This window comes from Amphibalanus amphitrite, unplaced genomic scaffold (assembly GCF_019059575.1).
Source record: "Amphibalanus amphitrite isolate SeventyFive unplaced genomic scaffold, NRLGWU_Aamphi_draft 000047F_arrow, whole genome shotgun sequence".
In the NCBI taxonomy this organism is placed as follows: domain Eukaryota; kingdom Metazoa; phylum Arthropoda; class Thecostraca; order Balanomorpha; family Balanidae; genus Amphibalanus; species Amphibalanus amphitrite.
This window is the reverse complement of record NW_024881543.1, coordinates 913,038-927,042: the sequence shown is the minus strand read 5'-3', so window position 1 is coordinate 927,042 and position 14,005 is coordinate 913,038. Positions and strand designations below refer to the sequence as shown.

At 48.4% G+C, this 14,005-nt stretch overlaps 1 protein-coding gene across 1 annotated transcript; it reads right to left on the bottom strand.

Moving 5' to 3' along the window:
• Window positions 1-6,389: 6,389 nt before the first annotated feature.
• Window positions 6,390-11,926, bottom strand: LOC122377573 (twist-related protein 2-like). The gene is made up of 2 exons (XM_043357766.1): window positions 11,277-11,926; window positions 6,390-7,871 (listed from the first exon to the last, which is right to left on the bottom strand). The coding sequence occupies exon 1, from the start codon at window positions 11,882-11,884 to the stop codon at window positions 11,288-11,290; it is 597 nt and encodes a 198-aa protein (XP_043213701.1). The 5' UTR covers window positions 11,885-11,926; the 3' UTR covers window positions 6,390-7,871; window positions 11,277-11,287.
• Between the last annotated feature and the right edge of the window lie 2,079 nt (window positions 11,927-14,005).

Genomic DNA, 14,005 nt, shown 5'->3' with positions numbered 1-14,005 from the left:
TTGCCTGCTAACTTCCAAGATGTTTTGAAATGTTTTGAGGCTTATCAGTTCCCTATTTGTGGTTCATCTTACGATACAAGGCTGCTCAAAGGTCAAGGTCACAGAAGAGTATCCCTGCTAGAGGCTATTTCACTGATTCAAGTTAGTAATAATAAATAAGACAATTTTGCCATCCGGGAGCTCTAAATGAAAGCTTAGAGGAAAATAGATGTCAGATTCGTGATCAGCGGGTACAAATCCATCATAAACGACCTTTCATGTGTCAAGGTCAACCAGAGGTCATTCGAGGTCACATGAGGTCAACATGAAACTTGACCTTTTCCGAACAAAATATACATCATTCGACGCGGCTTGACAAGGCGAATGCGATGGTACCACTGCCGTAGCTCTAGGACCATTTTTGTCGAAGTTATTTGCGAAAAACTAAAACCACATTTTGGGGTCGTTGACCTGACCTCTGACCTCAGGTCACCAAAACTATTTTTCTATTTTTCTCTAGGTCAAATGCTACACAGCCGTGCTCGTAATTTGTCTTTATCTCTAAAACTCTATTTTTAGCAGCTATTTGAAGTTTGCGTCTGTGACGCCGAAGTTTGCCGTGCAGGGGTCTAGAAAAATGGACCTTGTGACGTCATCAAGGGGGCTAGGTCCAAACTTTTTACTTCAGAAGATGTCAAATTGATGGGAGAAAAGGTACTGAAAGTTTCGCCTTCCTATCCCTAAGCGTTCGGGAGTTATCGCAAATATTCGCCAGGGGGGCGAAAAACGCCCCCCCCCCGGGCCCGCGAGGGCTAATGTGTCGCCAGTGGTGTGCGCCGCCGCACAGACGCGGGACTTTGTCCTCTCCAGTCATTGCGGCCAAAAAGAGCCGCCACACAGGAAACGAGGCGGGACAGACGGCGCCTGAATAAACCTCATCACGGCCGGTTGGTAGGGCGCGGTGACGTCACCTTCCCCGGACGTAAAAACAGGTCTGGTGATGATCACAGGCAGAACAGTCGTTCACCTCAGTCGGTCATTGTACGTACACTGTTGACTGTACTGTGCGCGCTGGCTTAGAAACATCAAATAATGCTAAGTTCCTTAATAAGTTTTTTTTTAGCTACAGTTACGTTTAGCAAGCCATATATAATATGGAACGTCTTACAGTTCACTTTATGTACGCATACATACGCATACATAATGCATGATGCATGGTACATATAACATAATGCATTTTTAGACAATATAGTCTCTCGGATAAATAGTTCTTCTCTTAGCAGGACATATATTTCATCGCTAACAGCAGGGGATCCGCTTTCAGACGAAGTCCAGCACTTGTTAGTAGTATGAGATGAGATGTACGACATCTTGTCATCGTTAGTACGGCCAACATGCAGCGCATACAGAGAAAACAGACGCCTCAAGGCACAAGATGAATGAGATGAAACAAAAACAAATACAGGCCAGCTAAGCAAACACGTCAGGTCTTAATTAACACTATACATGAGAATGATCTCATATGTTTTAAAGAATGCACTTTGCTAGGGCTAAGTTCACCAAGATCTTTGTCAACACACGCTTCCGGCGAAATATTAGACGATTTATATTCCTCGTTAGGAATTAATATCCAGAACAAAGTCGGACCCTTTCTGTGCTTACACATTAGCACTTGAAAAACACGTGGAGGGAAAATTACGCAAGGCTTGACAAGTTGATTGTCCAATGTCCATAAACGCTGCTTTAATGGGTGCAGTGCACATACGTTTTGCGTGCGGACGGCGGTAGGTTTTAATGAGTGAGGGATGGCGACGAACGTGCATGCAAGGATTAGCAAACTGTAGCTGCTGTAGGTACTGGATTACCGCATAGCTGTCGTAGATATCTATTATAGGCACCAAGCTACCTACCTATTTAGTAAAATATATTGATATACGTTGCATTAATTAATACATTTAATTATTGTTTGGCAGGCAGCGGAAAGTCTTTTGAGAATTTAGTTATCAAACAGCCACAGGACCGTCTAAAGTGGCTGAAACATTGCTGCAGTCGCTGGCAGGGCTGAGACTCGTCACTGAGAGACTAGTCTCTGACAGTCTGATCTCCGGTCTGTTTAAATTGACAGCTGAAGGCCGATCCATTGCCCTCCGCTGCTTCCATCCACGAATCCCGCCTATTTCTCTGTCTGTCTGTCTGTCTGTCTGTCTGTCTGTCTGTCTGTCTCCCTCCATCCCTCCCTCCCTCTCTCTCTCCCTCTCTCTCTCTCTCTCTCTCTCTCTCTCTCTCTCTCTCTCTCTCTCTCTCTCTCTCTCTCTCTCTCTATTTGTCCATGCCTTTTCGTATGTCACTCTGGGACCCAAACTGACGTCTGGGCTGCCTCGAGTAACTGGCAGCACGGTCACTTTGTACGGTCTCTCTTATGACTCCCAGAAGCTCGTAAGCTGGGATATTACTGCTGAGTGTCCGGCTGTCGCTCTGAAGACCGCTACTGCTGCCGCTGCTGGTATATCCGATGTAATTGCCGCTGGTGAGAGACCGCCAGTTTGGCCAGGATTCTTTATACAGATAGGTCAGCCAACGTATGTATATAATTGTACAGACAGTGACCAGACTCTCAACTCACCTCTTAGTAGGTAATCACGGCACTCGCTCTCTGTTCACCTCACGTGCTGCCGTCTCTACATAGGCGCACCACCCGGTCGACGGAGGCGGGCGCTCTTGAGCTGCCCGCCTTTCGCTTGTCATCGTCACGCCGGGTTTTGGTATTCTCGTACCGGGCAGCCTCGTCCTGGAACCGCCTGTCGCCGGCCGTCACTGGCTCTGGGACCCGCGCCGAATTTCTGCGTCGGCTTTATCTGTATTGTGTGACGATGGTCGGCAACTGTACATGTACTGTATTTTAGTGATTTTTTATGATGTGTTCCTGTTTTATCCTTGTGCCCTTATATATTCTGACTCGGACCAAACAGTAAGCCAGCACTTGGAATTGTCCGTAAATACATTAAACTTATTTTGAACTTAAGGGTGCAGTGTCGACGGTCCTAACCTTTTGCTGACCAGGCAAGTGACCCCAGTCACCCTACTACCAATTATTGAGGGGATCACTTGAAATGAGGCATTTGTTTGACAAATAAAACAGCGGAAGGCCTGGTTAGCGTCTGTATGTTTATATTCAGAGAAAACTCGTGGATAAATGACGCAAGAGCTTGTAATACGACTTTGTAGCTGGTATGCTAATACGGTTTGATGTTATCATAATTATGGCATGTGCAATGAATACATTTAATTAATTCCATGCTACTCCTCTAATTCCACTCATATGTTCAATTAATCATTCGACACCTATTACTAGGAATTTAAACACACACTTACGCAAAAGTACACGTGGGAGTCCGACATCAAGACTAAATTGTTCGTTCTTGTTATGGTAGTTTCATAAACCTCGTTTCCATGCACTGTTGGTCCAGCGATGATAACCGGCCTCGCCAGTTTCATGCAAGTTTCATGTTGAGAAGCCTGCCGCTGCAGATTACCGTCTGTCTCCGGGCCACTCTTCAGGCATCTATTGACACAAGCATGCTATCAATCTGGATCAATCTGGTTTATCTAGCGCCATTATAGAGTCAACTATCGGCTCATCCTGGTGAAGTGATCTGTTCCCGGTAGGTCCGTTCGAGTGTTGACTTGCCGAGTCTATCATGCAGTGCCGGTGTTTGTAAGTATGTATGCACATTGCACATACGGACACTTGAGGAACAATGGCACGGTATTCTCGTTGCATGGCAGCCAGAAGACGAAGCATTACTGACTACGTTTCGTTATCGATATTCGATACCTACACTTGACTTAAATTAGAACTGACCTGTTGTTTGTGACCGAACGTCGGGCCATATCCAGACCATTCTTATATCCGGGGAACCTTTATAGTTTTTGTTTCCGCTTATCATTAAGAATCAAAATGGATCAAATTCGGTGCAGTGTTATGACAGGTCGTGATTGTGATGCTACACTCTTTCGGATTAGGCATAAGTTGGAACTGACCTGACCTGGAGCTGACCTGCTGACTTGCGAACGACTGATGAAAAAATGATGCCCTTTATATTTGCAGCCTGAAGGCATTGGAGGTGTTTGCCGTTTATCCTTTTTTGCGACCACCCCAGTTGGAATTGAAACATCGGGGAGCGCTTCATGCTCCCCACCCTGAATTGCAAGCGACGAGCACCGAATTCCTACCCTCCCGCCATCGTTCAGACAGAGGGCAACCGTTCACCGCTCGTTGTGCCAGAACGCACACCAGCACTCCCTGGCGGCGAAGCCGGACAGCGGTAGTTCGGAGAGCTCCCGGCGCCGTGGTAGGTAGCGCTCTGTCCCAGTTACGCCAGTGCCACCTAGGACCCTCAGACATTCGGTGACGAGTGAACACGCCATTACAGCGAGTGAACACATCTGATTACTAATTCAGCGACCCTTGCGATTAAACTGAGCTGCAGCACTTCAGTAACTGCCTTTTACGTCCTGCACTACCCGAGGGTCCGACCTGGGGATGCTCTGTCTGTCGATACTGGGGTCTAAGGCGATGTGATGGCACTGGACGTTTCCCTTTTTAACAGTGGTTCAGTAGGTATGTGGAATACGGCTGATTGAGAGCCCTTCAGACGCCTATAGGGTCTATATAAGTGAGATGACAGAGAATGTCCCTTACAGCTAGAGCTAGGTGTCGCCGAGCATTCTCTATGCAGCTAAGCCTTAGAGTAGAGATGACTGATGGGGAGTGCTGTCGCAGAGCGGGTAAAGGGAAGGGACTTCTACTGGAGCCCTCAGTTTACCGGCATTTGCAGCATCTGTCGGAACTCTCGAGAAGGCGCAGCTCTCTCCAGTCAACCCAGGTGCTTTATGCGCGGCTATGTCACTGTCGGTATTAGTTTAAGTATCGTGCGCTGGAGCTGCGCCATCGCGCCGCATGTTGCAACGTTCCTAAAAGCGTCGGCGGGGCTGGCAGGGCTCCAGCGGTGCCCGGCCCGCTCCTCCGCGAACCGCCGCGGTTGCACGGGGAGGGGCGTCTTTGTGCGCCGTCGTCCACGCCGGCTCCACCCCTGGGCAGCGTGAAGGGCGCACAAAGGTACCCACTGCGTAAGACTGAAAGAGAACCGTCTACCTGTAGGCGATAACGTTACTCACTGGGTGCAAGTTTTTTGTGTGTTGTTTTATCATTATCATTATTTTGTTTTATCATTTTATCATCTTTACACTGATATTTCAGCATGTGCTTGTTACATGAAGTCGGTGTTAGATGATCACAATGCCGAATACATCAAGTCGAGTTCTGTTGAGTGCGGAATACCGATTAAATAGCTAGATCATGACTGCTGAAAATTTGCCTATCCTGGAAACGATATGTTCAATTTTCAATGTCTAGCTTTTGCCTTCGGATCAAAGTCATAGCTATAAAAACTAATGGTGCAGATGAGCCATTTCGTCGTGCCAGGACATCAAAGCATGGAAGGAGTGTCCAGCCTCTTACGCACCTAGGTATTTTTTAAATTTTTTGAAGCATAACCGATTTTAATGCTTATAGGTATTGGCCTGTAATTTATACGCCTAGTCCCGCGAATGGCTTGATGGGATTGCTAAACGTTTAAAATATTTTGAACATTGGCGAAAAAAAAATATTTTGCGGAAAACTGAGTTTCGGTTGGATAGGTAGGAGGATGGGAGGTAGAGGGATTACCTTTAACATCAACTCACTGCGACGGCATGGTGGAACTTCAAGCAGGCGTCACCTTTTCTTCCTTTAAATTAATTTCCAACGTGATTGATGTTATTCAGAGAAACCTCTCCGTTCCAATATTCGCCACGTTCTTTTTATGCGTTCCGTCGTTTCGCTCCCGCTGCAGACAGCTGAACGGCCCCGTTCTGCCAGCGTCGCTCACCTCAGCCGCTGACCTGCAGCGACGCGGTGTGACAGCCGCGTCACTGAGCGACCGCGGGAAACGGCTGGAAGATTTGGCTCCGGTCTTAGCAGAGAAGAACTAAGGTCAGCGTCACGCAGAGGCGGATCAGGTGGAACGGAATGCCTGCTTGGCGCCGTGACCATTTAAAGCGAAACCTCCCTAGCGTTGCAGCTGTCAGTCCAGGCACGAACTGTATGAAACGACGCAACGTCATCGTTCTACGGAGTCGATGCCGACGTGCTCAGGAAATACCGATGGCGCAGGTGAGGTTAGTTGGCCGACAGCAGAGGGTGTCACCCCCTGACCTGTCGTTTCAGAGTTGGTCGCCATCCAAGACTATGATGGACGTCGTCCATCATAATAAATTGAGCAGCATTCAGCTATGGTTTACCGGTGGAACAAAGTCCACCGGAGCAGTCGCTGCTCAGCACCACGGGTTCAGCAATTCGACTCGCCGGATTGGTCTCGTCGGAACATTTATACACTAAGGCGTCAGCATAACACGCATACACTTGGACAGGCCAGCATCCTACGTTCATCGTCACAGCATACAGATACATGTCACGGCACTTAGCAGCTTCTAAGGCACGGCTACATCAGTAATGTGATGGCAATAACTACTTGTGATTATCCAGCATTCATCGACGGCAACATTATTGCAACGGAATACACACTGCGCTGCAGTCGCTAAATTGATCGGAAAGGCTCTCAGTCATTGTGCCCATGTAACAACGCGTAAAACAATCCTATAAATGTCCAACCATCAGACCGTCACAAAGTTCAACACTAAATATACAAATCGAGTATAAAAATGAGCCTTACAAAAGGCGCGGCATTTTACAGCGCGTCATGCTGCGTGGCGGAGGCATATAGGGCCTTGCGTGGCGGATACTGGCCGCAATGGACATTGGACACGGGGCCTTATAAAGTCGCGGCCAAAACCTGCCGTCGACCGCTAGCCAATGGAAAGTCGCACATTCATTCACCACACATTTAGTCAAGCGTGCGTATAAGCGACTATCGTCACCTCATAACGGCATATTGGAACAGTGAAAATGATTGCGCACCGGCTATTGCTTTTCTATCTAAAAGCTTGTATATTTATTACATACAAAACATGGTGCCTGCGAGCGAGTGGAAGCGTTTTAATAGAGAATTAAACCGCCGTTTGTCTGCCGCAGCCACTGTGATACAGCAGCACGCAAGTGCCAGCCAGCTGTGACTTTTTCATCTCGCTTCAACCGCGTCAGAAGACGGATGCTTTATCCACTGGGCCACACGGAGGACATACGTATATGTGGCTAGTAGGCACTTACATTGTTACAAAATATTGTCAGTTTCCGTATGAATGGCTTCATGTGGCGCTTCGAAGTTTAATAATTAAATAAGAAGTAGAATAGTAGTTAGGACAATTGATTTCAACACGAACCGTTGCGATAGATATTGTGTTTTTGGGGAAATCTAAAAAATAACTGGATATGGCAGGTGAAAAACATTATGTGTGAAAGCACCTGTAACGAAACACAGCAGAAACACTGGAAGTTGCGCGAAAAAGGATTCAGAGAGAGATCGCGGAAATAAGCATTAGGAATGCAACTCAAATAGTCAGGGTGGATTCATGAATAAATTTCGAAGATTCTGTTGTTTGACATGTGGTTTCAAGACTTCACGAAGGATGTGCTTAAATAAAACAATAAATAAGTGTAATATGTACAGTGATTAAAACACGTCGGACAATATGCTGACTTGTCACCGCGCGGTGAGTCTGCTGGCTCGATGAGTCAGGTGCGGCCGTCCCATTCGGTCCGAGTTGGGCGCGCTGGTCAGAGGCCGGGAGTGTCCGCGCTGGACAACCGCGGTCCGAGAATTGGCCATCCGTCCGTCCACGGACAGGGCAGCACGAGCCACCGCAACTGCCAGCCGCATTGACGCGTCTCACAGCTGAAACACAACCGGGAGAGTCTGTAAGCCTCCGTGTCACTGCATGACCGTCCCGCAACCTTACAGTCTTATATTTAATGGGAAATGATCAGACCGTGAGCAAAAACGTGGGTGGGAGACGGTGTGATTATTGATATAGGATGGTGTGGGAATCTCACTGAAATCGGGCTTAATCGATATGCCGCAGTACAAATGCTCTTCTTCCATAGTCTGGATGTAGTAAAAAAATCTTGGTCTGGATAGCCCGGATAGCCCCAGTGCAGCGGCGGCAGCGGCCGCCCCGGCGCGGCTGGCTGCAGCCCGTGTGAGCGGTGATACTGCGCCGCCGAGCTCGCAGGAACGGCGGTACAGTCTGCCTCCCCGGCGCGCCGGCAAAACGATGGACCGAGCACGCCGCGCTCAGCGGCCGTCACGGGCCACCTGTTTTATTTCGTTCACATTTCACAGCCCTCACTGGCGATCCAGTGGGGACATTTGGGACATTTGTACCCCTCCCCGCGGCGCCCGAAATCGACGATAATTTATGACTTTTCAAGGAAAAAAAACAACTTTTATTCGGGAAAGTTTGTTTTTAACTGCACACTGCATAGCAGCAGTGTTGTGCAGTTAGGTAATCCAAAATCCGATGAGCTTTCGGACATCGGAGACACTGTTTTGGGGGGTAAGTTCCCGCAGGTTCCAATACCGCTTTTTTATCCACCCGTGACAGCCCTTTTCACTTGTATGGAAGCAGAGCTGTCGACTTTATGTGTTATGCGCCATCTCGTGGTATATAGCGCCTAGTGAAAGATATGATTTCAGAGGATGATCAACCGACTTTTTTGGCGCTAGTTCATGTAGCTCCCACCTACTCCAGCTCAGTCTGTTGCAGTAATAACCATGTTCCATATTTTCGTGAATCGGGTAAGCCAACCGAATATCAAATATTTGATTCGATTTATCTCTGCTTACATAAGTTTCAGCACAATCTTTAAATATTGATTTTTCATAGTTTTATTGACGAGCATTCGAATATAGATTGCCGTCTGTCAACACGAGTTCCAGGGGGCCGGTTAGTCAGAAGGGGGCCTAAAACTGCTACCGCGATACGTGAGCTGGGTGCCGCTGGCCCTGACCTTTTCCTTGACCTGGGGAGGAGAGGGGAGGGGAAGGGAGGGAGGAAAGGAGGGGAAGGGTGCGTGCCTGGTGGTGAAAGTCTGTAACCAATGCCAGCGGATCGAACAGGTGTCGAACTATAATTTCAAACAAGGGTATGAAAGACTCGCCACTCCTCTGCGCCGTCTCTGTCGTCCTCGACTCTGTTTCAGCGCGATCGGTGGTCTGAGCGCAGCTTTTTTTTCGTAGCTAATGTTTGGTTTAACAACAGCTGTATCAACCGGGAGAGACGCCAACATATTGCGTCATGACAACATGCGGCGTGAGAATGTGGGTTGGTAATCCAACCACAGAACAACAGAACAGACCCCGCGAGTGATGTAAAATTTAGGTGGGCGAAAAAATGATCGCAACTTTCGTGTTACGATGTTACGCTTTTCGCTTGTGCTTTACTATCATGTAAAAATAGGGAATCTAAAATATACTGAAGTGCTTAGTTTGTTGCTGTCAGTAGCATTCTACATAAGCTTGATCCATAATAAGATAAGGAAAAAATAAGATGTGGAGTTAATAAGGGCAATCAATTATTGTATACGTAAATACCCTTGTTTACATTAGGTGTATGCGAGATAACGTTTCTTTGAGCATGATAATTATTGACAAGAATGTTTGATTTTGTTTTGATGGTAAGAGTGAACAGTTTGCTTGACTTTTTCCGATTATTTCTGATATTTTGAACATGAGGTTAATTCTAACATATTTATTCATGCGTGGATTCTCGTATAAATAACGTGTATTGTATATCCCTAATGAAAATCTCTGTATAACTAGTGGGTGCCTACCTACATGCCAACTTTCAGCGCAATCAGCCTAGTAGTTAACGAGATATTTCAATTGTTACAAAACTGACACCTCTTCGTTTTGCATGTGGCACGTGCATAAGGGGTCACCCACATGCATCGGGAATGATCCAATGCTTCATACTTGGTAGAAGGAATGAAGCTACCCTACACAAATTACAAATTTACAGCATGTAAATCGGTCAAGTGGCTGCTGAGATAAGTGAAACTATTTAAAAATAAAGGTACTGTATTACAGAAAGCTTTCGCAAAACTTGGTTTTGCGAAGGCTTTGTTCATTTTGCGGAGGTTTTCTGTGATACAGTACCTTTATATTTAAATCGTTTCACTTTCACCATAGGTGACATGAATCATGTTATCAACATGATTCATGTTGAACATGATTCATGTTATCTATGGTTTCACTTATCTAGTCACATATGTCATTCTACGTTCAACGGTTGCTGAAAGTAAACACATTAATGACAAATAACAAAAACGTAAAACAAATGTGGCAAGAAATGATGTATGTAGGTACCGAATCACAGAAAATATGGATGAACACTAGCGGATCCAGGGGGGCTGGACCATTTTGGGCAGCTACCTCAAATGCCTCCCCCACAGCGCCCGAAATCGACGAAAATTTGCGGCTTTTCGAGGATAAAGGGAAACTTAACATATTTTATGAGGAAAAGTTCGTTTTAAACGACGCAGCAGTGCGTTAGAGATCAAAATCCGATGAGTTTTTGGAATTTGAAGACACTTTTAAGGGGTATGCCTCCGCAGCGTCCAAGACCGCCTTTCTGGATCCGCCAATGTGGATGAATATATCAACAGAAAGCAAGAGAGTATTTCACCGCCATCCAAGGTAAAATGGTTTTGTACCCTATGCTGATGCGCAGTGCACACTCGGGGTAGTTGCCTGCAGAAAGACTAGCTTGGCAAAATATTATCAGCAATTAGCACGTTTGTCACAGTTATCAGAAAGTATGAACATGAACCAATGCTTGGATTTAATTTTTAGTTACAAGTCCTATCTAAATAGTAAATGATATCGCGTGCAACTTTTATAATGTACTTAGCACTTACTCTGTTTGTGTTGCGTACTTGCATTGTTCGGGACCCAATGACCCGGGGCGATCCTACCCACGTGACCCGGACCCTCCTGTGACGGTGACACGTGCCCGTCTGGGGCAGTGACCCGTGCCCGTCTGTAGCAGTGACCCGTGCTCGCCAATGGCAGTGACCCAGGGCGGGCAGGGACCCGTGCATAATGACCCAGCGCGGGCAGGGACCAATGCACAACAATGACCCAGGGCGAGGCAGGAACTCGTGCACACGTCCCGGGGCGGGGTAGGGACTCGAGAACAGTGGCCCGGGGCGGACAGTAGCTCTGAGTGACCTGACCCACTGACCCGGGATGGTCTAGCTCAGTGACCCGGGCACACTAACCCCGGCCGACGGAACTCACCTGGGTGTTCCTCAGCTGGCCCCATCCCGGTACTCTGCCCGGCCACCGGACAGACACTGCTCCTCCTCCATTCGCCAGGCGGAGAACGCCGAGCTGAGCCTCTCATACGGCAGCGAGGGCGGCCCGTCCGCGCCGCCGTGCAGCACCCAGTACAGGAACTCGATGTAGCGCGACGCCAGCCGCAGGGTCTGAATTTTGGACAGCTTGTCCGAGGGCAGCGTCGGGATGATCTGTCGCAGCTCATGGAAGGCCGAGTTGAGCAGCTGGGTGCGGTGCCGCTCCCGGTTGTTGGCCATCTGGCGCTGAGAGTGCAGCTCCTGCAGACTGTGACACACGGATGAGCGCCGGCGTCCCGACAGCGCGCGCTCGCCGGTGGGTCGTCGGCGCCGACGGCTGCGGGCTGGGGACGGTTCTGTGGGCGGCGGCGGCGACTCGGCCGGACTCCACTGGAGACAGGGCGACTCCCAGCCGGTGCTGTGGAGGTTCGCCGCGCCGGCCGTGTAGTCCAGGACGGGGTAGGCCGGCAGGTAGATGTCCGTACCCTCCGGCGAGGGCAGCTCGCGCTTGACGCAGAGTTCGTGGCTGGGAGCGCCGGCGCCGCTGCGCATTGTGGCCGGCCCTGGAGCGCTGCGGACGGGGACTGGCGCGGCGCGCTCACAGGGAGAGCACGTGTGCCGCCCCTGGCCGCCAGCCAGCTGGGGGCGGAGCCTGCGCACAGAGGCGACCATTCAGCGCGCTTTTTGCCGGCTCCAGCGCTGGGCCCGCTTAATTGCCAGCCGGTAATGAGCGAGACGCGATGGGGACGGGGCGGGGCGGGGGCCGACCCTGGGACGGCCGGACAGTGCAGCGGCCGGTGTCGGATTCGGGTGGCGTCGGTGGCGTTACGAGCGGGGACAGGGGCGGCGCGTCAGCCGACGGTCCCGCTCGGAGGCTCCCTAGTGCTGCTTCGGGGATGGATTATCATCAGTAGCGCTAATCGGGAAACGATTCACGGATAGACGACGGAGCGAGTAACTTATTCTCCGAAACTGTCGCTTAGGAGTCGATACAGAAGGCATGTAGGTAAATGTAATGCGCATTGCCATAGACACCCCGTCACAGTTAGACACCTACCCAATAGATTCTTGAGCTTCCAATACAGACAGCATATGTATTATTATATAAGCTGCATGTAGTTTGAGTTCTTTTTATAGGTCATTTGAATAAGACGAAAGAAAGTTAGCAATATGCGTACATATTCAGAATCATAACTTAATGCAAGGAAAAATTCGATTGTCGACATCCAACCGGCAACCACACTGCGAAAACATGAGACGGAAGCCTTAGGGATTATTAGTTGCTGTAATTGCAAACATAATTTTACTAATACAAAACTTAGTGATATCATTCGCGATGTAGGGAATTAGGTAGATGCGTAATGTAACCGAAGGTTTGTGTTCAGTAGTTGAAAAAACTATTGGCTACAATTGCGTTTTTTTATTGGAAACAATGTTCTCGAACGTTTTTGTAAAAGCTGTAGTAACGTTATAAGGGCAGCATATTTTTATAAACGTCTTCACAAATGGTCGGATGATTTCGGCGCTGTCCCTGCATGGATGATGGGGCATGTAGGGATGAGATGGTGATTGGCCGATACCACCCACCATGTAGGTATTGAATCCCTTTGTATGAATATGTGTCCCTATCCAAGAGTTGGTACCCTGCTCCTGCTTTATCCACTATTCCTACTTTACCTATACCCATATCCATCCACCCCTATCAATCCTTCCAAAAATTTATCACCAAAATAATTAAATCAATGGATCTATTTAACGACAAATGGGAACAACTTAACATTGCATTGCTAAGGAGAGTAGGTATAGGTGTACCTACTACCTATGATGTATTTTTAGAAAAAAAGTCTTCGAAGGAAACATCCGAGAAATAATTACGATGAGCCCTAAAGGGAATGATTAATGGTACAGCTCCCCTCTCTGGGTGAGGGAGATCATGTTTCCCCTTCCCGGACCTTCTTTTATCTCCACCTCCCTGCAGTGTCCCTGCACTGGAGAGGGTTCTACTCCGTGGCATGGCCAGAACAGGGGGTGCTAAGAATAGATAATGTCGAAACTAGGAGGGCCTTAAAGGGTTTGTTGAAAGACACGTGAAACATTGATGTTTCGGGCCTATTAGCGCGGCGCAATCCCAAATGATGGTTGAGGATGCTGTCAATGATACCTACCAGCATGTAAATAGCAGCTCAAAATCATAAAGTAGTGATTTTCAATATCAAGATATGAGGAGATAGGTATAACAGCTTGTAACAATTCGAAAATCAAATTATGTTAAACAATGATCGAAATTACCGTCTGTCCATTTAGGCCGTAATCACCACGCTATATGTGGGACGTCTTTGATGTCAATAGACAATACATACATACATACATACATACATACATACATAAGCCTGGCTCCAGCTCGCCCACGCTGGACAGGCACCTGTTCACAGCGCCACCGCTCGGTGGGGGGTGAGAGGGGCTGTCGGCAGTTTCCGGGTCGCCGCTCCCCTGTCCTCTCGCAGTGGTCACTGACTCAGTATATATGACCGTCGGGCGGCGCGCGGGGCGCTCTCTCACGTCGCTCGTCACTCCCGTCTGCCGGCCAGTCGACTCCGAGACACTGTTTATTCAGGTGCATCAGTCGGGAAACTCGAATCCCCGCCGAGCCGCCGGCCGCCGGCTCCCAGCGGC

Coding starts and splice junctions, on each gene's coding strand:
- LOC122377573 (XM_043357766.1), bottom strand. CDS start 11,884: ATGCGCAGCGGCGCCGGCGCTCCCAGCCACGAACTCTGCGTCAAGCGC.